This window comes from Aphelocoma coerulescens, chromosome 3, assembly GCF_041296385.1.
Source record: "Aphelocoma coerulescens isolate FSJ_1873_10779 chromosome 3, UR_Acoe_1.0, whole genome shotgun sequence".
Taxonomy (NCBI): domain Eukaryota; kingdom Metazoa; phylum Chordata; class Aves; order Passeriformes; family Corvidae; genus Aphelocoma; species Aphelocoma coerulescens.
Window position 1 is genome coordinate 54,029,716 of NC_091016.1, and position 26,842 is coordinate 54,056,557.

Genomic DNA, 26,842 nt, shown 5'->3' on the forward strand with positions numbered 1-26,842 from the left:
GTCAGCCTTGCATTATCTCCATAACTTATATTTGCCTAAATTTTAGTGTCTAAAAAGGCATCTGGTCTCAAGTAGTGTGTTTTAAGGAGATGAAATATCCACTCTTCATTGGTAGCTCTTTTCGCGTTTAGTTATCCCTGCCATTAAATAATTGTCCCTTTCTGTGATTTATTTTAAACTAACTTTCAGCTGTGATATTTTCATCTGGCAGTATCACAAAGTCATTTTACTGGGATAGAGTTTTGGAAGTGTTGGTATTTTTTTTCCTTGGGGGTCAGGGTGATATGTGTATGAAAATTCACTTGTAGAAAAATTGAGATTTGCATTTTTGCTTCTGTTAAAAACAGAAGCTTCTTCTTGGAAATGTAGTGCTAGTTAAGTCCTTCATGTTTACAAAACTTGGACACCCTAGCTAAAAAGTTAGTGCTCTGTTCTTAGTATTCATCATGGCATATCTCTTGCAGACAGTGCATAAGTTATTTTTGGAAAACATGAGTAGACATGTTTTCATACAGCTTCTATAGTTTTCCAAAATTCTGTGCAGTAGATGGCAGAAAATTTCAGACACAATCACTTTCTATTTCTGAATTCTATAGCTTATTTCTCTTGGGAAGAAGCTCTGCTTGTGTAAATGTAATTTGATGTAAAATAGATGAATTCTTTAGAATTAATAAAAACTGATTAAAAATACATATATTACTGAATATATATGGCTCAAAATTTCATCTTTGTATATTGCTGAAAAATGCCGGTTTGCAGTTTAATTATGAAACTGAGTAGTATCATCTCATACAAGTTTGCAAGAGTACCATGATGTGGCCATTAACAGGGAGTACCTAATTTTCCATAAATAATTCACAGTGAATAATTTTCTTTGTCAAATTATGAAGCATTCTTTAGAAAAGTATACTAGGTTTCATATTAGATACTAATGGCTGTTTTCAGTTAGCACTTCTGTAATGTAAGGGATAGAATGTACTTTTCTTGGTTTTGACTGTTTTTATGGACATCAGTAATTATTTTCACTTACATTAATGTAATTGAGTTTTATTATTTATGATTGAAATAGCTGTATTGACATGACTGTATGCTGCTATTCACTATATTGCAAGCTTAACATCAGGTCTTGGATGTTATAGGTTAGATATTTGCGTATTAATGTGTTTGTGCTCTGTAGTGATGTTTTTCTCTTTTTTTTTGGCTGCTGTGAAAACCAGAGTGGTTTTCATAAGTTTCACTAAATGTGTCTCTGTTACTTCCATAGGTTGTGTAGCACGAACAGTAAATTCTCCCAACCAACATCTATTAAGGACTGATGATGTTATTAGCTGCTGTTTGGACCTGAGTGCCCCCAGCATCTCTTTCCGAATAAATGGTCAGCCAGTTCAAGGAATGTTTGAAAACTTCAACATAGATGGCCTCTTCTTCCCAGTCGTCAGCTTCTCTGCAGGAATAAAGTTAGCATCCCATGGAGTTGTTTTTTTTGCCTTTTTTTTTTCCAGTCTGCTTTTTTTTTTTCCTGCATACATGAATATGCTGACTATTTCCCTGGCTGTCTGCTCTCATTTCTCTTTCTGCCATCTGCTTTTTTGGCTAAGTTCCAGTTCTTGGATAGTGAGAGCTACAAAGAAGTCCTGAAGACACAGTGCATCTTTTGTTTTTCAGCACACCAGTGTATTCTGGTGGTTTGCAGACATATCTTAGAAACACCTTCTTAATAATTTCTTTGCTGACACATTGCTACACATTCACTCCAGGGTAGCATTTTGCATCAGCCTTTGATACTAAAAATATATTTTCCCTAACTCACCTGTTATGAGGTAGTAGATATTATTTAAAGAGGCATTATTTGCACTTACCCTAAGAAATGGTGGTCATGCATTTTTTAGCAGCATGAGTTAATATGAATTCGGTCTGTATTCTGGTTGTTGTATTGGTTTTCTATAAAATTTCAAGTCACACTTGAGGTGCCAGACTTCTGCTTCCATGTATTGAGCAGTTTGAAACTATAATATTAAAAAAGATTGTGTGGTGTTCCAGCGGGGAGACCAGCTTTATCAGGACTGGTAAAGGTGAAGGCTGAAAGCTGATCTCTGTTGGAGGCAGAGCAATGCTCCGTGAGGGATCATTCAAAGAATACCACAGAAGCTAAGAGCAATCATATAGAGCCCACACCCACCTCTTATTCCAAATGCAAAATACACTTCTTTAGACTTTGCCTTTGATAGTACAGGAGATAAAATGTGGTAAAACTATAGATCTGCATGCTAGAAAATGCAAAATTATAAGCCTGCATTCTTTATTTCCGTTATCAGAGAAATTATTGAGAGATACTGTTTGTGTGCTGCATGCAGTTTTTGAGTGTATACTGGTATAGCATTAACAAGAATCTTGTCAGAATCTCAGTAAGCAGAAAAGAGACAAAATTCTTCTGGTTTAAGGCTAATTTTTTTGGTGTTTTTTGATTTCTTCGGGATGGCAATGTTCTAGGAAGATTTTTCAGTATTATGTCATTGCTATGTCACGTTGGTATTATGTCATTGTTATACCATTATTACCTCATTGATTGTATTTTACAGTAACAAAACACCATGACATATTTGCCTTTTTGTCATGAATAAAAGAGTGCTTTTGCCTGGGTTTCCACTAATATGACAAATAGAAGTTTTAGGGAAGGAAATATAGGAGTTTTTGTATTGTATCCTAAGGATTCAGTGTTTTGTGAGAGAAGAGAAAGAACCACGGGGTTTTTAGGCTCATTTCTCAAATGAGATTGAATGGAGACTTTTCCTCAATGGACAGAGTTCTGAAGTGCTTGATTGATTACTTTGGGTTATAATCTCTGCCTTTAGAGACTCAAAAGGCTGCTGCTTACTTTATAGTTGTGCTGAGTAAACTGATTATTCTCTCTCTCTCAGGGATTATTGGTCTCATGACTTAGAATGCCTTTGTTGAAGTAAAATTAACTAGAAAAAAGAATCATTTACTTTTCCCATGTTTTTTCCAACTCCTGCATCATAAACTCCAGCAGTAGTTGGAGAAAATTGAACTGTGAACAATGCAAAGAAGCTGCAACATTGACTTTTTTCCATTTTCTTTTTTTTTCTTTTTAAATAGCATTTAATGTTCTTTAGGCTTAGAGACTGATTAGGCTTTACCCCAGAAGTGTCTTGGTTATCTAAAGTAATTCTGATGTTTGCAGGGTCCGTTTCTTGCTTGGAGGTCGCCATGGAGAGTTCAAGTTCCTTCCTCCACCTGGATATGCTCCATGCTTTGAAGCTGTCCTACCAAAAGAGAAGCTGAAAGTGGAGCACAGCCGAGAGTACAAACAAGATCGTAGCTATACAAGAGACCTACTGGGTCCCACTGTCTCTCTGTCACAAGCAGCTTTCACTCCAGTTCCTGTAGATACTAGCCAGGTATGGAAATGGAAAGATTGCATGTTCCTTTTTAAACACACACATATTATAGGCCTATGTTACTTTATTTGGTTGAATTCACACCGTGTCCCAAACTTGATTTTTTCTTGGGTTTGTTGAGAGATCTGGTTTGTATAAAGTTTGTTATGAAAGTTTGGATGGCATGTCAAGCAACTTATTTGTAATAGCTTCTTCCTCTCTTATCTCTTCTCTCTTTAGATTGTTTTGCCTCCCCACCTGGAAAGGATTAGAGAAAAATTAGCAGAGAACATCCATGAACTTTGGGTTATGAATAAGATTGAACTTGGCTGGCAGTACGGACCAGTATGTACCTTCCAACTTAATTTTCTGTTAATTGCATAGTATGATTCAGCACACTGGTTTCAATGTACTAGCGGGACTGCATTTTTCATCATCTCCCCAAAATTAGTAAGATTTTAAACACCTTCCCAATGAAAGCATGTGGAAACCAACAGTGCTTGTGCATTTCTGGACAAAAATTCTTGTATTAAAGCTATTTGGTGCTGAAGTTTTCAGTCTGTCAGCACAGAAAGCACACAGTGAGTTTTTCACCTCCTATTTGTTCTTGGAGCAAGACATTCAGTTGACTGGTGGAGTAAGCCAATGAAAACAGTTATGCTTGGTTCTCTTTTTGTATGCTGACTGATGTTACCCTTTTAGAAGTCCCAAATAAGTATTGCCTATAGAAAATTCCATTAAATCTGATTTTTGCCTTCCTTTTCTCCATTTTTTCAGTCTCATGTCTGTATTAGGTGCTCTACATAACTATTTTCTTATCTCTTTCCTATTTTCATGGAGTATGAAAAAAAATTTTGTTTTGAAGTCAACCAGTAAAAAATTATACAAGCTTGTTATTTGTATCCCAAATGCTGTTTTATGAAGAAAGATTGCTGTGAAGAGTGTATAGAAACATGCAGTAGGTACTAGATATGTGTAAAAACATGTATGTATTCTATTTTTGTTACTAAAAAGATTTTGGTCTTCTGAGGAGTTCAGGTTACAGATTAAGGTAACTGGGCATAGGTATTATATTTGATGTATCTTACAGCAGTACTTAAAAATATATGATTAACAGAGAAGACCTCTAGATTTTGTTGTAGTTAATTTCCCCATCAAATCAAATCAAAACCTCAGTTAAATTAAAGTGTCAAAACATTTTAATTGTGGTGTAATCACACCAGCTGTGAAGCAATCTGCAGGAACTCTTAGTGTACCATTATGTATCATCAAGAGTCTAATTGTACAGTTAAACACTATTTAAACTATATATGATAAGTATCGAGTTAAGCAGTGATAAAGTTAGCTATGTTCAAAATAAAAATAGGTGTTAAATATTTTAAATTACCTTGCTTTCTCTATCTAGCTTTAGTGCATTGTGGTAGAATGTGCTCGCTTTGGGATTGTGACAAAGTATATGCTGATCATTTTCTGGAGGTTGATTTTTTAATCATACTGGTTTCTCACAAATGATTTTATCAGTTTCACAGAGTAAGGGACCCACAAGTCCAGCTCCTGCCCCCCACAGCACTATTCGCAAGAGTCACACCCAAACACTTCTTGAGCCCTGTCAGGCTTGGTGCTGTGACCACTTCCCTGAGGAGCCTGTTCAAGGGCCCAACCACCCTCTGGGTGAAGAACCTTTTCCTGATATCCAACCTAAACCTGCCCTGACAAAACTTCAGGCCGTTCCCTCGGGTCCTGTCACTGGTCACCCCAGAGAAGAGATCAGTGCCTGCCCTTCCCCTCATGAGGAAGCTGTAACTGCAGTGAGGCCTCCCCTCAGTCTCCGCCAGGCTGAACAGAACAAGTGCCCTCAGCTGCTCCTCATACGGCTTCACCTCAAGGGCCTTCACCATCTTCAATGCCCTCCTTGGGATACCTTCTAACAGTTTAATGTCTTTCTTTCATTGTGGTTCCCAAAACTGCCCCCAGCAGGTGAGGCTGCCCCAATGCAGAGCAGAGAGGGACAATCCCCTCCCTTGACCTGCTGGCGATGCTGTGCCTGGTGCAGGATACACTTGGCCCTCCTGGCTGCCAGGGCACTGCTGCCTCATGTTCAACTTGCCATCAATCAGGATGCCCAGGTCCCTTTTCATGGCACGGCTTTCCAGCATCTCATTTCCTGGTCTGTCTGTAACATCCAGAGTTGCCCCATCCCAGGTGCAGAATCCAGCACTTTGCCTTGTTGAACTTCACATGGCTGGTGATTTTCCAGGCCTGTAACTTGTTGAGGTCTCTCTGCAGGGCCTCCCTGCTCTCCAGGGAGTCAACAGCTCTCCCCCAGTTTTGTATCATCTGCATTTAAGCCAATTCTAGTTATCTGAATTCATGCACTGCATCTACTGAGTACTGAGAGAAGGCATGGCACAGAAATTAGCTTGTTCATATGCATGCAAGTCCTCTAATATTAGATTTTGTCTTTTTAGTTCAGGGCAAGATGCATTATATGTAGTACCTAGTGGTGTTTTTTCACCAAGTCTAAAAGTTTAAAGGCAAATAGACAGAATCTTTAAATGACCCTCCAAATTATTTAAAAAATCTGCTGTATCATTTTATATTCCTCCTACATATGTGCGTCATCAGACCTGTATGTAATATCACCAAAGTGATACCCACTATTGCATAGCATGTTACTACTGCATTCTATGCATGTAAAAAAGTAAAATAGCAAGCTAATGTAGAAAAATTATGGACTTTGTTAATTGGCTTGATTTTAAGTCTGAATACGTGTGCTATTGAAATCAGGAGATGTATCTGCATATCGTTGTTTCTGTTCAGTGTCAATGCACATTTAAAACCAGCCACAAAAATTAAGAATTGATGGGTGTCATGAGTTCTGCCACTGATATAATGTGTTTGCAAGGCAGTAGATTTTAATTTTGTGCTCAGAAAAAGAAAAAGGAAACGGGAAGGTAACCCAAATATTTTGACTATATAATAGAATTATTATACATTGTAGTTGTAGAACAGAAATAGTGTCACTATAAATTAAATTAATATTGGAATTCTGAGGAAAATACCTGACGTCCAAGACTTAAATTATCTGTACACAGATCTAAACTCAGAGACTATATTCAATTTTTTTTAATACAGATTACCATAGATCTTAGGAATCTGTAAATAAACGTTTCAGTGCTGCTAAAAGATACTTTTCATTTTATATTGTATTATTTTTATAAGTAGTTTGACAGTTGAATTGCCTGTATTGTCTGTCCAAAGAATACTAATCCCATCAAATCAAGATAAATACCCCCTAGAGACTGTAAAGATTTTTCAATCCAGAACATAAACAAATGACTGCTGTTCAATCTGAGAATTATGTGCTTGGATCAAAATGCAAAAACTATGTTACTCAGAAATGTTATAGAGTAATGTGTTTTTTTTCATGAGAGTAAATAAATTAGATTAAGTAGTAATGTAACAATCAATTTTGAAAAATTGTAACAGTTAGGCTTCTTAACTTCAACAGTTAAAATTCAGTTTTCCAGCAGAATTATCTGATTGATCAAAAATCAATAATGTTATTTTTCTATAACTTCCACTTTGCAGCTTTAAAGGTTAATATAAATGGTGAACTATGCTCCATCAAAGATTGACACAAAAATGTTATAATACATAGTTAAAAAGTTGTCTCAGCTGAGCAGATGTTAACAATTGCATTGGGGTCTTTTAGGTAATATTTTCAAACTAATGTATTTTATCAAGCCTTTGTAGGTGTTGTTGGCTGAACTCTAGCACAAGATGCTAAGTTGAGAGCTGTAGAGTGCTTGATTATCCCAGCCTCCAAGGTTGCCTTTCTTGGTTATGGCCAAGTATTAGACTAAAACTGTGTAGAAACAGAGAGGGTTAAAAATGGTTTTGATCAAATTTTTAAGTTCCTAAATGTAGGATTTTGTAAATTATAGTTGGTACTGCTCTCCTATCACTACAGTAAAAGTAAATTCCTGTTCCACACATATGTGACCTCCGAACAGTCACATTCTGCTTCTGTGGTACTGGAAATAACAGAAACAAACATTTTCTGAAGTAAGACATCGGGAAGATTTATCTTTTATATTGTTATTTTCACTGGGTAAGGATTTCAGTACTATCTATATCAATGTATTTATACAAACTGGATGTAGAATTTTTCAAACATGGTGCTGAAGATGAGATGGTACTTTATGGCTGTATGTTAAAACATATTATAGATTGCACTGTTTTTGAACTTTGCATATTTCCTGTGAACATCTGTATAGCAGCATGTACAAATTAGCATTTATTCCACTTGAGATATGCAAATCTGAAGTTTATTTGAAAATGCAAATTCTGCATTGCTTGAACACAATGACAATGCTCTGAGAATAGAGAATACTTTCTGTTTTGAAGTATTGTCCAGTTTGAGTAACTCTGACAGGATCAGCTTTATGATTGGACTGGTTTTAAATTTCATTCAGTTTTTAAGGCATGTTAAGCTTATTTCTTTACTGTTTTTCCAGGTTAGAGATGACAACAAAAGGCAACACCCATGCTTAGTGGAGTTCTCGAAATTGCCGGAGCAGGAAAGAAATTATAACTTGCAAATGTCACTTGAAACACTGAAGTAAGTTGCTAGAACTTTTGAAGTTTATAATTAGAGTTTCATAAGGAGATGCAATTTCCAGAATTATAAATTGACATGCGAATTAAAATTTGATGTGTAGGTGAGGGTAATAATATGCAAATGAGGGAGTGAGATACATTAATGAATTATGTATTTGGCACTGAAAAATGACTTTGATAGTCTTTTTAGAATTATTGTGGTAATACTGATTGTGAAATGACAATTCAGACAGTTTTCATCTAGGAGGAAAATACTAGATCCAAGCTTTGAAAAAAAAAAATCTTTGCTTCTTATTTGGCTTAATTCAATTTCGTTTAATTATTTTTAATTTCCTTTATTGATAAAACACACTTGGAAACTCAATAGATATTTATTTTTTGCACATGACTAAATTAAGAACTTTGCTTCAGGAGCCCTTGCTGCTATTTCTGTGTTGTCTGTGCATGTTGCCACAGAACAAACAGTAGCAGGCATTCCCTCCTTTTGTGGAAGAGTGGTTAGATGTGCGAATGTCAAAGAAGCTCTCCAGTTGGAATGCTAGAAAATTTCATTGGGACATTAAAGGGTTTGTTGAAATAATCTAGTTTTCTGGTTCACAAAGATACAATTTCTCACCTCAGCTTTGTCAATCAAGGAGGTGTGAGTTCTTGCTTTGCTGTGAATTAATTAAAAAATCTGTTAGTGTAAGTAATTTCTTCCATATGTACCATTGCATATAGCCAACATGTAAAAATATTTCTCAAACTGATAAATGCTCAATGGTGGATGTGGTTCTTCAGTCACTCATATCTGAAATCTATTCTTTTTTTTTCTTGTTAGAATACAGTCGCTTTTTCCTATTCAGGGAGTTGAAAAAGGATGTCCACACGCGATATTACCTTTCTGGGAATATTTAATTATTAAAATATTTGCCATGTAAACTGGTAGTGCAGTATAGTGTTTACACTCACAATAAAAGGACTTGATGTCCTCATTGTAGAAAGCTATGTAGAACACTCCTTCAAGAACTTCTTGCAGATTTCTTTTCAGGCAAGCTTCTCTGCACTATTTACTGATCTACTGTTCCCACAGTAAATAAACTACTCAGTGAAAAACATATTTATGACCCAAAGTGCTAAACAGTTTCTGGAGGGATATTTTGCCATTATTTAGAGGGAAAGCATTCTGAGAGAAATTGAACAGGAAGCAAAAAAGTTAGTTCAGGTTTTCTACGGGTAGATATTAGAAATACAAGGAAAGTTTTTGAGCATTTCCTGTCAGCAGAGCAATGTGCAAGGATTCAGAATACATTCTTCCTTTCTATTTTATGGAAGTACAAAAGATGATGCCATTAACGTTCACTACAGTTGGATCTTTTCCTAGAAAACTCTATATAATATGGCTCAGGCAGCAGAAAAATCATGCTCTCTTAATTAAATGCACACTGCTAATGTTTCACTAAGTATTGAAAACATTAAATGAGTCCTTACATGATTTCTGGTTCAGGATTCAGTGCTTTTCTAATCTAACCCTGTCAAAACAAACAAAAAAAGCTTTTGTTTTATAAACCTACAAGTTATGGATTGCTCTTCCTCTAGTAATTTTTTTGCTTACTCTAGAAAGAGTCTTTCCATTTAATGGATAGTATCCGAAATATAAAGCATTCAGTTCTTCTGTGTTTTTCAAAATTTGTATGCTTACTGAACTAAGTCTTCTTTACTTTCTTATATTAGTCGTTTTCTGAAAAATGAAGTTCTAATTTTGTAGTATTGAGTTGTATTTATCATGTAGACATCTGTTGCACAGGGACTAGGAGAGTCTTGCTCAGTTTGTTTCTACAAGCTTGAAAATGTGGAAAAATTAGTGCACTAATCAGTTCTAGGTGATCGATAGCTGACAACTTGAATTGTAAGATATCTTGACTATTTACTAGATGTGTCTAATCTACTAGCTGTCAACCTTGATGGGAGGAAAAAGGGAAAGAAAATGTTATTTTAAAACTCCTAATAATCTTCTTTATAATTTACCTCAAACTGCATACTTGAAATAGTTGCAAGACATCGAGAATAATGCTGACCGTAATTGTGTTTTCCTTGGTGGTTTGTTGTCAGTCTTGCTGCCAGATGAGAGAGTTAAAATCCAAGGAAGATCTAAGTCATATTATCTGATACACCATTTCTTTTCCATATATTGGGATCTGTGTATATTTTTCTGTACAACTGAATACTTTTATGAACTATAAAAACTACATACTGTATGAAATGTCAAGATGCAGGAATGAGTTGCCTCTGAAAATGTCATGGGATTAAAATATGCTTATATATACTGTTTCTGCACATTCTTATATTTTATAGTTTGGTCTTGTATTTTTTTGTTGTTGTTCTTGCTTATTATTTTGTGACTGACTTTCCCATTTCTATGTATTTGCTCAGTCTTGTGTGATAATTATGTGTATCATTGTGATGATGAGAGTTGCATTCAGCCACTTTTTCTTGCTTAGGTTTGAAGTGCATTAATGGTCTTTCAGATTCTGCCCGTACAGTCTGTCATTTTATCCTCCTGTGGCACTCTTATTTGAATTTGTTTTGTTTGGGTAGAGATAATTCCTAGCTTACATTACAAGAAAATTAGGGTTACCAGAGGTTAGCATATCACGATTAGATATGTTCCCCTACTTATGCTGGTGATAGCTGCACAGGAATCACGTACTATTTATGCCAGTTGAAATTTAGCCACATGGAGTATTCTTAGCAGAGAGTGTGTTTTGCAGGAAGGGGCCACTGGATATTAGTTTCCTCATTTCTGATTTTACTGTCTAATTTTAATTCAGGGTTCACGGTCCGTAACAGTGGGACTTACTTCCTGTAGCTAGCACTAAAAGTAGGCTGTAAGAATGTCCTCGAAACAGACAATTCATCTGCCTAGAGAAATAATGTTACAAGGGTATTTATGCTCTTTTTTTTTTCTTCAGTCAGTTCAAGAACAGTAAATATAGTTAAATCAAGACTAGAAAATATTGTTTTAGCTAGTGGCAAGAACAAATAAAAACCTTGTTTGACACCTTTCTTCCACTTCAGGAAAATTTGGAATGGAGTCCAAGGTATTTACACCTGTGATTTCTTCTGTTACCAGTTTTAATCAAAAATATGGTTGTCATCCTCAGGTTTTGAGGAAATTCTTATCAGACTCCAAAGTTAAGTCTCTGACTTTTGTCTAGGATTTCTATCGATTTCAGTGTAAATATTTTAGTAATGCACCTAGACTAAAGAAAGACTTTATAAGCCAACATTGAATATAAATGCAGAAACAAATAATTAATAACTTACAGATCAAATCCTGTAGACAAATGAGCGTTAAAATTTATGCTGCTGAACAGTGTGGCTATAAGGAAGGGAAGAAGTCTGAAGTAATCAGAAAATTACTTCAATTACTGTTGACCCTGTTTTAAGGTTATATAAATATTTGTTTTCTGAAATTAGCTGCATTTTGCAGAGTCAGGCCACAATGGGCTGGTTCAGTGGCTCTGTGGTATAAGCCTTGTGGGAGATACATGACACACTGTCTAGCTTGAATAAGATGGCAGTTTTGCCCTAGTGCTTATCATGTATTGTGCTGTCAGTTCCCTCTTCAGTAGTGTGTCCTAAAAAGATGCAGATCCAACTGAAATCTCTAAATAATAGCTTCCTCAGAAAGAAGACACATTCTGAGAATAAGTGATATTTTTTACCTTTTTTCTTTTTATCAGCTGTGATATAATTAACAGAACATAAAAAGATGTGGATATGAAAGCAGTATGAATGAGTATGTCAGTTATATGAATAAGCATATAAAACAGAAATAATATTTCAAGGGCAGAGAATCTTCAAACTGATACCTCATAGATGAAATATACTTTATGATAGTTCCATTTTGAAGTACCTTACTCATATTTTTACTAAAAATTTTAGGAACATCTTGTGGCATTTTCTTAGCATTATCAGAAAGCTTATTACATATATAAAAAGGCTGGTGTTGATCTTTCCATACTATATTGTGGCAATTTCCAAAGGTCTCATTTGTTTTATAGTGCTGTTTGTAGGCACTATAGTATGCCTTTAAACAGTAGGAACGCTAAATGTAGAAACATTGTCAGTAATTAATCTCTGATTTCTGTGCCCTAGAACCCTGCTGGCATTAGGCTGCCATGTTGGAATTGCTGATGAACGTGCTGAAGAAAAAGTGAAAAAAATGAAACTTCCAAAGAAGTAAGTTGAAATTGTTAGGCAGTGTGAATTAAGAGCCTAACTCTATTTTAACAATTCCATATTTACACTGCTAGTTTTATTAGTTCTTGGGCTTGCATGTACGTGCATGAATTCTCAGGAATTTTCAGAAATATTCACATACCTTCATTCATGGTTTTTCTTCCAGATATTTGTCACCTGATGTATACACAAATTTTAGGCTTTTCTGTGATTCGTTGGAATGTCTGACATTCATTGTTACATGTTTCTTTTATATGTGGTGTGTACCAAAGAGACTTTGTAAAGAATCTTTACAGAAAATTTGTCAATGTATTTTACTGTGCTGCAGATATTTAAAGGCGACCCTTTTGAAAGTTCTCAAATGGCCACGACTTGAGGTGTAGAGAACTGGTACAATCACCTAACTTTTTTTCCAAGAGATTTTTTGGCAGCAGCATTGGTAAGACTGGGCTTGGCCTGGTATGGTGTAGTGGCCTCCTCTACCACAGCTCTGAAACCAGCTGTCATGGCCCAGCCAAGTTGCCCTGGCTTCTTAGCACCAGTGCACTCCACCACAGTATGGGAATGAAGAATTTGGGAATTTGGAACATAGTTGAGATAATGGAACTATAATGGAACTGCCTAAATGACAGCCTTACTGCCCAACTTACCCTTGAGCCCATGGGATGAAGGGGGATTATATAATATGTAAAAAATTGGAAAAGTAAAGGTCACAGTTTTACTAGGAGAGAACTTCTGTATGGTCTGTTATTCCTAAATTTAAGTTAATAATTTAGTTTCCTTGGTTATGACTCAGAGCAATGGTAAGTGCTGTTGCTGAGTTCCTGCCACCAGTAGCACCTCATTGCTCTTTGCAGGAATGTGCTCTGTGCAGAAATAGCTGTTCCTCTGGTATTGCATATCTCCATTACTCACAGCAGTCCTTCACTGACCCATACCTTTGTATTAGATGCAGTCCCCGAGGCCAGCGTAATAACCTTCAGCACATGTTTAACTAAAGCATGCCTTCTTTCTTCCTTTCGTGAGCCGAAGTTTTTTGCCTCATTCTGGCAAGATTCCTGCAGTCTTCTAGGTAAGACTACTAGGAGATAGCTGTAAGAACCTGGACCCTCAAGCCTTTGATATCCACCACACTGCACAGATTTGCATACCATTGATATTACAGTTTCAGAATCCCTCATGTGGTGGCTTTGCCAGAATGAATGGAAATAAAAGCAAGGTATTAATTTAAGTTCCCGCCCCCCCCCCCCCCCCCAACTGTTTTTCAGTTTTGGTATCCCAAAATAACTGTATATCTCTCAAAGAAGAAGATATCTAGGGCTTTCTGTATTTTCATTCTGAATTTCCTGGGCAGAAATATATGTGCATTTGCAAGATTGTTCAAGTGAATCAGATTTCCTGCTTTTGAAAAACTGCAGCTCAATCTCAAGTGTGAAGAGATTACGCTTCCTAATATAAGAAGACCAATAATGTTGAGTGTTTTTAATGTCATTAGCAGTTGTAACTGTAGAAACCTGAAGTCATACCATACATGCAAAATCAGAATTTTGATACCTCACATGTAATAGATTGAAAAAAAATAGCAAAAAGGAAAGAAAAACATTGTGGCAATATTCTTAAAAGCTCGTGCAGGGGAGCGTGACAGGAAAGAGCACAGTAATTGCCAACCTGACAAGTGTGCTAATTTCATATGTTTCACTGTTTGCATTACTGTCTTCTTTTACTCATCTCATTGAAGTGACTTCACAGATACCTGAGGAGAGGTAACTGTGAGGGCAGTTAACTCCTGTGTGGGCTTGCTGTAATAGAAACCTGCAGATTGGGAACTATGTGTATGGCTGATTTTGGAATGATGTTCTTGAATTGTTGTTTTCAAACTTAAGCTTTTTCTTTTTACTGTGGTAATTTTGAAGGAAGATCCAACCTCTTATTTATAGATGATAATCCCCCTTAAATACCTGGTTGTTTTAAATTATTGTTTTCAACAAATAATTTGTTTAAATGTGTTTTAAAATGGTTGTCACAGAACAGAATTAATTAAGATTTGTAAAGTATTGAATATTTTAGAATATAAATGGAGATAAATACTGTTTAATTTTATGGGTTTCTCTCTGTCCGTACAAATAAAGAAAATGACCAAATTGTTTAGAAAATAATTGAGCAATTATTTAAACTAGCCATTCTTTATACACTTCAGGATGTATAATTTCAATGAGAGAATGTTGTTTATTTTCACAGACTCCTTTTGTTTCAACCAAAACAGTGCTTTGTATGCTGGAAGAGAAATAGAATCATAGAATCATTTTGGTTGGAAAAGACCTTTAATATCATGAGGTCCATACTCAAAGATATTCAGGGTACATCCATCCACCAGCTCCAGCCTGTTTTTTCCTGGGACCACAGGAAAGCCCAAGATCTGGTACCAGGAGAGCCTCTGCTCCCCCTGCAGCCCCAGCCCTGCTGTCTGCAGGCTGTTTTTCACACTTTTTTCCCCCTTTCACTCCTCTCTGCCAGTGAAGCTCTTTACCTTTTCTTAAAAACGTTTTTCCAGAGGCACCTCCAGCGTGGCTGAGGGACTTGGCTTTGGCCAGCAATGGGTGCCTTTTGGGGCCAGCCAGAACCAACTGTGTCAGGTCATGGAGGCTGCCCCATGGGCACAGACACCCTGTACAGCCCCTGTCTGTCTTCCCCTACAGTCCCCTTCCTGCTCCTCTTTCCTTGTATGTTCCCTCATCAGCTGATGTAAGGGGGGACTGTGTCCACCCCTAATGCTGGTGCCACATAGTGCCGTAAGTTTTCATTGTAGATTTAGTAAGTCCTGTTGTGCTACATCCATGACCATATGCTTTACATCCTTTTTTGAAGATTTGCTTGTAAGTAAATTTGGAGATTTCTGTAATTAGTTGGAAGGGAACAACTTTATGAAAGTAGCATTTCTAGGAGTGCTAAAAAAATTGAGGAAGCTGCCTTTCTATTCTGAAGTCATGCTTAAATTTTAAATGTTTGCTCCTATGATTTGAAGGATAATTAAGGTATGACTTATTATGAAGACAAACTTTTAAGGTGGATTTCATAACTGTTCTTGAGCAGGCCAATTGACCTGCTCTGTCTCAGCATCCCTTTATGTAACAGGAAGAATAGATTTTCTCCTTTCAGTGGGAAGTAGATAGAATTTAATAAGTATTGCCATCTGCTCAGAGGTAGCAATAATATTGTTGATATAAGCATTTAGATAAACAACAGCTTAATCTACTACTTTGAATATGTGGCATTATTGAAATACTTTAAATACATTTTTAGTTTAGACCATTTTGACCGTGGTCACTTCATTACCAGTTACTTCATCCCATCAAGATGCAATTAGTTTGAAAGAGAATCAAAAAGAAATCAGTACTCAAATGTACATTTTTATTCTTCATGTTCAAAGGCAGAGATCACATTTATATGTTATTTCTTTCTTTTGTGGTTTCTATTAATTTTTTTTCTTGCTGAAAAAGTAACTGCAAGTTCTGTTTTTCTCAACAGCTATCAGTTGTTGAGTGGATATAAGCCAGCACCCATGGATCTGAGTTTTATCAAACTGACCCCCTCTCAAGAAGCTATGGTGGATAAACTAGCAGAGAATGCCCACAATGTGTGGGCAAGGGACCGTATAAGGCAAGGCTGGACATATGGCATCCAGCAGGTAAGTGCTGACTTCAGACACTTAACATTTATCTATTGAGATATTTCACAGCTAAATGGAAATAATGGTGATACACAGCTAATGGATGCAAGTTTTTCAGTCAAAGAAAACAAAAATATATAATTAAAGCAATCCTGCTAAACAGCAGTATGAGACTCTTCTACAAGCAGTATTAAAAAACTCAGTGGTATATTCTTGTATGCTGTCTAGATCTCAGGGTGAGAAAATTGCATGCAGGAAGCTAATGTGCTCCAATATTTTAGGAAATGTAAATACTGGCTTTCACTAGGGGAATCATTTAAATGTTTGCAGTTCTGGGAATTGAATAATTTTGTTTGTCCAGGTAAATCAGAATGTAAACTTCTAGTAATAACTTTGCTAATATATTTCTGTCAGAAGCCGTGTTTAACTGGGTATAGTTAAGTCATTCTCAAAGTTCCAGTCCTACTTTAGTTGTTCTCTTTCAGTGAATAGCAATATTATTTGGTAGTTATCACAATGTGCTACAAAGGAGGGGAGTAAGAATAAGGCTGGTTGGATTATTAAAAGCAAAACTCAGGTTCTTTGGTTTCTTTAAAAAAAAGGAACCAGTCAGTTTGGTATACCATGAGCCTTATTTAGTATTTTTGAAGACATCTTCTACATCAGTTTTCCCCTTAATATTTTCTGTTCTTTTTGTGATTGGTGGTGAATTTTATATACCGAAAGGTCTCTTCACTTGCATTAATAAATGCGTAGTAGCATTTCACAGTGAAATTTTAGGGCAATTCACCCCATGAGGAAAAAAACCCCAGTTTTCATGGTTTTGTGCTGAGCATAAAAGATCAATATTTTTGCAAAAATGAGAAACAGTTGTTTTTCAGGTACATACCCTTTTCTTCCTACACAGAGTGGTTTAGTTTTTGACAAAAACTTGAGTTATACATTTCAGTGCCACACATGTCAAATTCCGTTTTCCACAGGACCAAAATTCATTCTACTTGCAAAACTTCTGTATAAAATAATAAAATAATCTAGTTTTATGCATATTAAGTTAAGCACTTAACCTCATCGCATACAGATATGCGTACGTGACAAAATATATGCTGCATATCTGCATTTCAGCATTGTTCATTATAGAATCGTACTGTGAAGCTGTCACTGTGTTACTTTGCAAGCTATTTTGGAAATCTATGTTCTGTATTTGGCTCTAGACAGAGAGTGAGTCAATTCTTCTCTTTGCAGACTGGAATATAAGTAATATTCCCTACTAGAAAAACACTGAAGATAATTCAGTGTTTGTGCAAGTCCCCTGCTTACCCTAGGATTAAATTTTCCCATAATACTGTACCTTTAAGTAAGAGAAGGTAGCCCTTTGAAGTGCTGTTAACATTTCTGATGGAATATGAATTATGAGAAGTGTTGGAAGTGATGATTTTCTGTTGTCAGATAGGGGGAGTGGATTAATTTGTTTTGAACTCACTATTTCAATCCTGTGTTTATGGAGGCAGTGCACAATTCATTTCTAGAATGAAAAACTGTATGCTCAAAAGAAATATTTCTGATATATTAAAGAATGCACTCAATAACTTATATGATGTCTCCCATATTTTTTATTCTTCCACAAGGCAGTAATTTTCAGTACAGGACCTTGCCAACTGGGAGTTTTGAAATGAATGGAAGTTGGGAAATAGTTACAACTTTGATAGGAACTTGACATAGTCCAAAATTAAATTTAGTTTTGCAACAGAATTTATTGGTTAAGATGAAGTTAAGAGGTTTCTGGAATCAAATGCATCTCTTAGCTAATTACATTTCTAAGTAGCATTGGGAAAATTTAATCCCATGACTCATATGTAGTGAATAAAATTTCTTAGATCTTGAAGACAATTTAACCTACCCTTTGTATCTCTGTATCTTTGAAAAAAAGCACAAATAATTTTGCCACATTTATTGGAGTGAATTTGCAGCTAAATTGCATGTTTTCTGAATTAGTGAGGTACTAAGTTGGAAGGTCAGTTAAATGATGACGTCAAAGACTTTCCCAGTGTTACTGATTTGAGAATGGTATGTAAAAGATGTAATGGGAGTGGGTAGCAATGAAAAAAATTTCTCCTTTACATCCTCACAATATTTTTATTATACATTGTCTTTATGTATGTTTTGGTGTGCCTGTTGATATAGAAGGTTCTGCATTTGAAGAGGTATGATGTGATAGTCATAAATCATTAGTCTTACTATGATTCCCAAAAGGCAGTGGAGTTGCTCCAGGCCACAACCTGGGTTTAAAAAAACCCCAACCCAATCCTTGCCAAAAAATTCATCAGAAGAATCTTGTATGGGATATAACCTAAAAGTAAACACTTCAGCTTAATGTCAGAAGAATCATGAAGTCTGTCTTATGTTCTCAGTGCTGTGCCTCGGCAGAGAGACTAAACTTACTGTTGAACCTAAAATATTGTGGCCCTGTGAGGAGGCATTTTTGAGTCTAACAGGGAGAGAGCAGAGGGGGGGAAAAAGAGGCTTCATCTACTCACTGAACAGCTCTCTGTATTTTATCTACTGACTCCTAAAACGATTTCCTGAGGGGAAACTCTTGGGACACTTGGCCTTGGAACTCTGGCCTTCCCAAGGCTCCCTTCCTAATAAATGTCCTGCTCACTGGATGACAAAGGTCAACATGAAAATGAAATCTGTGCTCACTTTTTGAAATTTATAGTTTGGTGTGAGAAATCTCATGGAAAAGAGCTTTATTTCCAAACCCTTTAGTCTTATTATACTGAATGGTGCATTACTCATTTTTCAAGAGTTTTTTAAAAATTGACTTCATAGCCTCAAAGATGTCTGACTGGACAAATAGGATTTAGGTATTTTAATCCGTTCTGATGGACACAGACAAGATTTTGTATAAAAAGGTTATTGGAATGGTAGCCCCTAGTTAAATTTTCAGAAATTTTTTAAGCAGTTGGTGTGAATCAAGCTCTGATTTTGACTACCAGGTTGTGCTTAGACAAATGCTTCTGCTCTAAATCTTGACTGAGCTTACATATATCTGATAAATATATAACTGTTCTTCCTTATCAAGACAAAGACAGTTATGGGCATGCAGAGAAGAGCCTGGAAAATGTAAAACTAAAAATCTTAAGTGCCTATTAAACTGATCACATTTGGAGTTGGAAATCCACTTAATTGGGGTTTTGCAGTACTGAGTGCTTACGCTTTAAACATCCAAGTATTTTTTTTTTTGTGTCTGCTTCATTCAAACTGACTAAAGACTTTTGTGTGCTGAGTTGTGCATTGTTGTTGAGAATGTAGTGCAGTGGTGCAGTGAACAGTGTCATAGTTATACTTTCAACAGAGAATGATTGTTAAAGGTAAATGAGCTCAGAAATATTCATGACCTTCAGGAAGCAGATTTACAAGATCAACAGTGTACTTTATTCCCTTATTCTTGGCAGACAAGTTAGTGCAGTCTCATAGATAGTTAAATAGGTAGATGATGCCCTTTCCCAACAATAGTACATCCTGCTGAAGCTGCCATGCTTCGGATGTTGATGTTGATTTGCTCTTAATTCCATAATCTTTCTCTTTTCAAATAATATTTTTTTTTTCTTCTGGAGAAAAAAACAACAGCTGAGTTTCAGGAGTGTTTACAATGTACAGATAACAAATACCATTTATTAAAATCCATAAGAAGAGAGCAGAATAGCAAGGTGCTCTTTCCTGGGTGCAGTGCAGAGATGCTTCTAATTTAGCTGACATACATATCACATGGCAAGCTGCTAGCTCTAGCTGTTGTCCACACACTCACATGCTTCTGCTTGCCTCCAGTGGGTTTATTTCATGGGCTACATTTTGTCATCCCATCATATGGCTGTGAAATGTTACAGTACTGGAACAAAGTGACAGGATGTAATGCTGTGTAATACTATAAACAGATCTTGCAGAGCTATAAAATAGTTTCCTAAGGGAAAGAAGCTTACAGATGTTTGAAAGTAGATGAACTAATCACTGGGAAATATGAACAGCAATCATGCTGTGGCTGTAGGATTGATTAAATAATCTAGTAGGTCTGTTCTGTATGAGAGCCTCATCATTTTGGGATTATATAAAATGAAAAAATTAAAGGGATACTGTCAAGTAGTTCATGTATGTTTTATTTCTTTCTTTAAAAACTTCTGGGGGAAATGTCTTCCAACTTCCAGATTTTTTTTCTTCTTCTAAATCTACCACTGCTTTTCAGGCTTTTTTCTTAACAAGATATAACAAGCTACATTTTGCGCATGACTATATACAGTATTTTTGTGCTGCTACTGCAGAGCCAGCTAGGAGAGGGAGTACAAGTTGGCTAATAAATCCTGTTCCCAGAACTGTCCTGACAACTGTGATCACACTGATCATAAACAAGTATTTTTTAGTAGTGCAGACTCACAGTTGCTTACTGCTCGATGAAGGGAGCAGACAGAACAAAACAGGTAGGAAAAATATGTATTTCTGATTAAAAGAACATATTAAGTAGTAAGGTAAGTGAAAAAACAAGCACAAAATCAGTATGAAAATACTTGACAATGTCCCTTTAAGGGAGAACATGATTACCTGCAAGTTGGTGGTCTTGGAACTGGGGAAATGGTAAATAAACAAGGACAGATGTAGGAGTTAGATCCAGGCCCAGGAGCAATATAGCCTTGCTGTAAGTGAATTACAATAGTCATAATTGTGCTATGAGAGAGGGCTTTTTTTTACCTTTATGGATGTTGATATTAAGTCCCATCATAATTACATGAGTTTTTTTGTTTGGTTACTTTTAAGGAATTTTTCATAACAAGATGATGGAAAAATAGCACTGAAGTATAAAAGGATGTTATTTGTGACTAAATCTTCACAATCTAATGAAAAATATTCGGAACTCAGATAAGTTTATCCATGAACTTAGGGTATTTTTTGGCATATCCATGAACTTAGGGTATTTTTTGACATCCATAGAACTGTGATGTTATGTGTACAGTAGAATCCCAAGATCCATATAAATAAGGAAAAGACAGAAAAGGAGAGAACAGAGTCGAGCTTGGAGATCAGAAAGCCAATTAAAATAATTTAAAGTACATTACCTACCTCCTCCCTCTTCCTGAATGTATGACTTCTAGGTCTCCCCCCTGATTGTGGAAATCACAGCCAAAGATTCTTTCAAACTTTGCTTATATGAATTTTTACATATCCAGATAGCTTTGTCAAAAGGTATGTTGCTTTTTCTTCATGTTGCATTGTGTTCTGGCTAGAAAAGCTAGCAATCAGATACCTCATTTATACTGAGAAGAGAAAAAGTATTAAAAATCTCACAGCTTTAACAATTGTTTCTAAAAATTGGCAACATAAAACTTTCCTCCCACGTGAAAAGCATCTTAAAAAGATGCTCGCCAGTTCCTGTCCTAGAACAGTTAGTCGGTATTGCCAATTATATGAAATCTTATTTCTCTTTGGCCCAGAAGTGTAAGACATTTTGATCTTTTTAAGTCAGGATCTTATTTTTTTAGATTTATAGAAAGTAGATGACATCATTATTTGATCAGGAGTTGGTCTTCTCAGACTGCCTAAGGCTGCAGTGCAAGAGGGGCATTGTTCTGGAAAGTCAGGCTGGGTGAAATATGCATGCGTGGGAAAAACCAAGCTGTTGCTTATTTTTTCATTAAATATATATAAAAACAGCATCTTGTCCTTGTAAAAACTACTTATGTTACCACACTTTGACATTTTACATGATTTATACTGATATATTAGTTCCTTCTATTTATAGTCAGGGCACATTCTGCCAGGCATTCCATATGGGTATGGTCCTTAGTGAAGATGGCAGAAGAAGTAATACATATGTTACTAAGATACACATACTTCTAGGGTTAGGACTCAGCTGCTAGTATTCCAGATGAGGAATACAACCTCTGCTTTGGTTGGGTGTGTTTGGATTGTTAGCGTTGCTAATAATGTGAGGACTTTATTATGCTTTGAGGTTCTAATGCTCTGGACTTTGAAAATTACTTCTTTAGTAAATACCAATTTAGAATTGTGTTTTTCCTTTCCCCCATAATGTGATTTTTAATTTTCATGGTTTGTGGTTAAACATGAGCTGCTGTGATACGTGTGGAAAGGCTTGCCCTCTGGATAGGGAGGCATGAAAAGAATGATGTAGGTATGAATGATCCTGCTCACAGTGTCCATGCTGCACATGCACATGATGGCTCACTCACTGGTTTTCTGGCAGCACTGCTGGCAAGGTTGCCCTGTAGCATTTGTTGTGAAAATTGCTTGGAAATCTTTGTGATAGTGAGAGATGTGGATCTTGTGTGTCAGTGGAGATATGACAGCAAGAAGAATCAGTTCACAACTGTGGAATGAGGGTTTGCTAATGGTGTAAAGGGAGCTAAGAAAACAACAGCACATCTGTCTAACAGATGTGTGCTGAAATACACTTGTTTTGTGCTTGCAGTTTAACAGCCTTGGTTAGGAGAACAAAATCATTTCAATATGACACAGGATAGGTATCTGTACAGCTCTAATACTGTAAATTGCAAAATTGCCCATTAAATTATTATCATATTTTTCCTGCACTCCTCCTACTATGTGCTTTAACTTCTCAGTCCTTTCCTATCTTTCTTTTTGATAAGCACTTATTTACATATGTTTGTGGTGACCTTTTGTTCCCTTTAGTCTAGTGGTCTGTGCTGCTCCTGAACTTCTCAGAGCTTTGGGAAGGTCCAGGAGTGCACAGCTTTGCAATATGACAGTTATAGCTCTGAAGACTACATTATTATTTTCAGATGTCTTTTAGAGGTTTATATGATGCTTTGTTTTTTGTTACTGAATTACTTCTGAAGCACACAACCTTATTACACATACTGCTTTTCCTAATAGGTTCTTTTAGAGATGATTATAAAATTTGTCTAGGGTTTTCTCTGCTGCTGTAGATGATATGGACATTCCTCATTTCATTCTTACATGAGATCTGTCCATGCACGTTCCAAGACCAGTTGTAGATCCAGTGCCACAAGATCAGTTATCGACATATCGCAGACTCACTGAATGAAAGAATTCACTTTACATCTGACGTGTATTTCCTTTGAATTATTTTGCAGCAGTATTCATCACTTGTCGTGGAAGTTTTAAAAGGCTTGTTGATGTTTTTTGGTGTGCGTGTGATTGGGTACTTTTTTCTGTAGTTCTTTTTTCTTCCTTTTAAGAGCTATATGCAGTTAGTACCATCGTTGACCAATTATTGTCTAATTCATATGCTTTTATACCCTACAAATAAGCGTATGTATGCCCATTCAAATAGTTGTCTATCATTGGCTCTATATAGCAGAATTCGTAGTGTACACTGTGAAAAGTAATACTGACTTTTCATGGTGAGTGCTATATCACTGATGTTTAACTTTATTAGTTCCATCCAGGGCACATTCTGCAAGGCATCCCGAATTTCTATGGTTGCAATGTTTTCTTAAGTAAAGTAAATTAAATTCTAAATTATTAATGGATGTTTGTTACATCAAATGAAGACAAAGCTGTGTGATAAAATATACAGGCTTCTTTCCCCTTTTTTTTTCTGTGTTATGATAAGTTCTGAATTCAAAAGAAAAGAATTGTATAAATGTCATGTGCTCAAACCATTTGTCTGTTAACAAGTGGTTGCCAGAAAAACTCTGTACAAAACAGTTGAATCATTAACCTGTCAGATCTGGAAAACACTGATTTAAAAAAAAAATTTATTTAAGAAAAAATTTAAAACTTAGGCTGAATGTTAAGACTTATTTTAACAGTCTCCAATAACTTCTTTGTATTGAGTAGGAAGAATCTGGTCTATGTACGACTTGGAAAGGTACTCAGTAAAATTACCACTCTTAGCTAATCAGTTTTCTTGTTGACTTGATTGTGAATGTGCAAAGCTCAATCACTGTATGGGACCATTCTCTACACTTATACCAGAGAGGTGCAGGAGATCATTAGTACAAAAACTTATGATGAGTATAACAGTAAGAGTGCTTAATTCAGCAATAAGTAACACATTCAAAATTTAAATAGATGTGTAATAGGAAAAAAAAAAAAAAAGAAAAAAGTTGTTAAAAGAAATCGCGTCTCACATTCAAATTTAAAGATGCAACCACAGTCTTGAATGGGTGAAAATGGTCACCTAAAGAAAATTAGACCCAAGGAAAAAGATCTGTAAAATCAAGTTGGTTTAATACATACAATTTCTGTATTCCTTTATTTCCCCTTGCTTTCATTTTGTGCTTAGCCATTTTAAAAGCACTTATACTATATTTCATTATATACATTGTTATCAGCTGATTGCCTGTATGTTAATGTGTGTTAATGGTTGCTATGGCAACTACAAATGTATTAGTCTGATGTTATATCATGGAAAAGAAGTTACGTATTTATTGTTCCAAACTTCTGTTTCATATTTTTTAAGACAGTATTTCACAACACCTTTTGGACTTCTAGTGCTTCAGAGGAAATTCTTTCTCTTTTTTGTGTCCTTTCAATGACAAATAATTAAACTCAGTGTTTCTTCACCTCAGATGTTAATATGAATATTCTTATATAAATAATGATTTCTCAAATAATGATAACATTATTATCAAATGTTATCAAATAATGGTAACATTTACTTTAGCATTTGCTCAAAGGACACAGCCCTTTTTCACATCTACCAAATTAAACATTGGACAAAGCAGGATGTCAGCTTAAGAATTTGGAATAAATATGAAAAGTAGATCCCTCAAATAGTATTGATGTTGGCCCTGCCACTGTCCTTTCCACTGAATATAATTAGAGCTGATACGGTTTTGTGATTTGTGTCCCCAGCAATGCATTACTTTTGTCTTTCTGGTAGCCCTTTTAGCATGTAGGTAATGCTTGTCCCTTAATATTTGTTCTCCGAGATGAATCACTTGTAGGACTAGATTTCATCAAGCTCTGGTTTATAACTGTACTTTTAATACCTGCTCACTTTGACAAGGCAAGAGGCAGGTAGCCTTGCATCTAAGCATTTAAGGGATAACAAAAGATGCCTGCAAGAATTTTTTCAGAATGGATGTGCCATTTCTTCTCTTCTTGCCAAGATAGAATTGAAACCACGTATGTTCCTAAAACTAGAACTGTAATGCTGTAAAAGAAGTAAGGTACTTTCACTGTAGACACTGTCTTCTAAAATAATAGGCATTGTTTTTGGACTTATTAATAAATCTAACCAATAATAAAAGCCTCTCAATATCTTTGGTATTGTACCAAGAGAACAAACAGCAAGTATTTTTTATATGATATGTCCAATTTGTAATTTTTTAAAATAAATATAGATATTTGGAAAAACATGGAGAGTTCTTTGCCTGGTTTCTCTCTCTGCCAATAAATTCTGACAGGATGTGAGAAGAAAATATACACAAGAAAACAATTCTGTTAGTCACTAAACATTATATTAGCCATTTAAATAATCCAATTAAACCCTGATTTCAAGTAAGATAATGCAGTAGAGGAAAACCTAATCAATGTTTTTTAATAAGACTAAAATACGAAGATTAAACCTTACCAATACTTTCATTTCAGCTGCAGGAGAGGCTAGTTTAGTCATCTATTACAAAATCTCTATACATGAAGCACATAAATCAGATGCTTGCAAACCCCTGTATTTTTGAAAAATACATGTCTTAAGTAGTTGTTATAGTAAGGCACAAGTTTATTATCTATTTCATAATTTATTAATTAGTGTTGCCTGTATTTATTATTTTTTATTAGTAGTATTTTGTTCTTTTGTTTTTATCACATTTATTATTTGGGAATTCAATATATCTTGTTTAGTTCTATAATAATAAAACAAATACCTGTGTATTTGTGGTACAGAAATGTCTCTTTGCTTTAGTTAGAAACAAGTTTCCTGTTATGGTAGCTGCTCCATAAACAGTGTATGAAACATAATCCTTGTGACTTTCCTGTCAAACTCTTGCATCTATCCTTATTTCTGTGGTTTGTATTGTTACTTGGGTAGATTGTAAATTGGGTAAATTTGATAGAAAATTACAGCAGGTATAAGCCACACTGCTTTGTTTATTTTGTGTGTCACTTGTTTTTTAGTGAATTCAGTCTATTGCAATTTCTTTGATCCCTTACCATATTTGAAGTTACATGATTTCAGTTGGTATAAACAGTAATTTTTATGCTGCTACTACAGCATAATCTTGTGTGTAAGAAAAGCCCAGTTTCTGAAATTGAACTGATTTTTCCGTCCTCACACAGGATGTGAAAAATCGACGAAATCCTCGCCTTGTACCATACGCTCTTTTGGACGATCGAACAAAGAAGTCCAACAAAGACAGCCTTCGGGAGGCCGTCCGCACCCTTCTAGGCTACGGTTACAATCTAGAAGCTCCTGATCAAGATCATGGTAATTAATTTTGGTTTTTTTTTTCTCAAAAAAAGGTTAGACTTTTCCACTCTGCTACTGAATTTGTTGGTCCAGTAAAACATTTCGGACAGGTGCCTCCAAATCTAATAGGTGCTTTTCTCCATTTTCTGTTCTCTTAGATCTTAATTTCTTACTTTCCTTATTGTTTCCTTTCCTTGTCCTGTGGCCTCAATGAATATTTACAAAATGTAACATTTTTACATTTTAAAGCAATTTGCAATTTAAATCAATAAACACAATTTATTGACTAGTTTTTATTTAATGCTATATTTGCCATTTCAAGTCAAATAGGAAAAAATATGTAAACTCAGTAGATGTGAATTTTATATTTGTAAAATTTTAACTTTAAATAATGAAGAATTCTAAACTTTGTGCACAGTCTTGTATTTAAACACTTAAAGCTACAAGATGAAATTTTCTAAAATGAAGGACTGCAGACTGAATTTCTGTGAATGTCAACCTGCAAGTCTAGAATTGGATAGTCTG

At 35.6% G+C, this 26,842-nt stretch overlaps 1 protein-coding gene across 5 annotated transcripts in view; it reads left to right on the forward strand.

Annotated features, from left to right (window-relative positions):
- Window positions 1-26,842, forward strand: part of RYR2 (ryanodine receptor 2) — a 392,986-nt gene that overhangs the window by 214,069 nt on the left and 152,075 nt on the right. For all 5 annotated transcript variants that reach the window (XM_069010345.1, XM_069010346.1, XM_069010347.1 and 2 more), the window contains 7 exons: window positions 1,265-1,457; window positions 3,203-3,419; window positions 3,639-3,743; window positions 7,919-8,022; window positions 12,162-12,245; window positions 15,771-15,930; window positions 26,188-26,335. In XM_069010345.1, coding sequence (XP_068866446.1) covers window positions 1,265-1,457; window positions 3,203-3,419; window positions 3,639-3,743; window positions 7,919-8,022; window positions 12,162-12,245; window positions 15,771-15,930; window positions 26,188-26,335 — 1,011 coding nt within the window. The remainder of the gene's footprint in view (window positions 1-1,264; window positions 1,458-3,202; window positions 3,420-3,638; window positions 3,744-7,918; window positions 8,023-12,161; window positions 12,246-15,770; window positions 15,931-26,187; window positions 26,336-26,842) is intronic.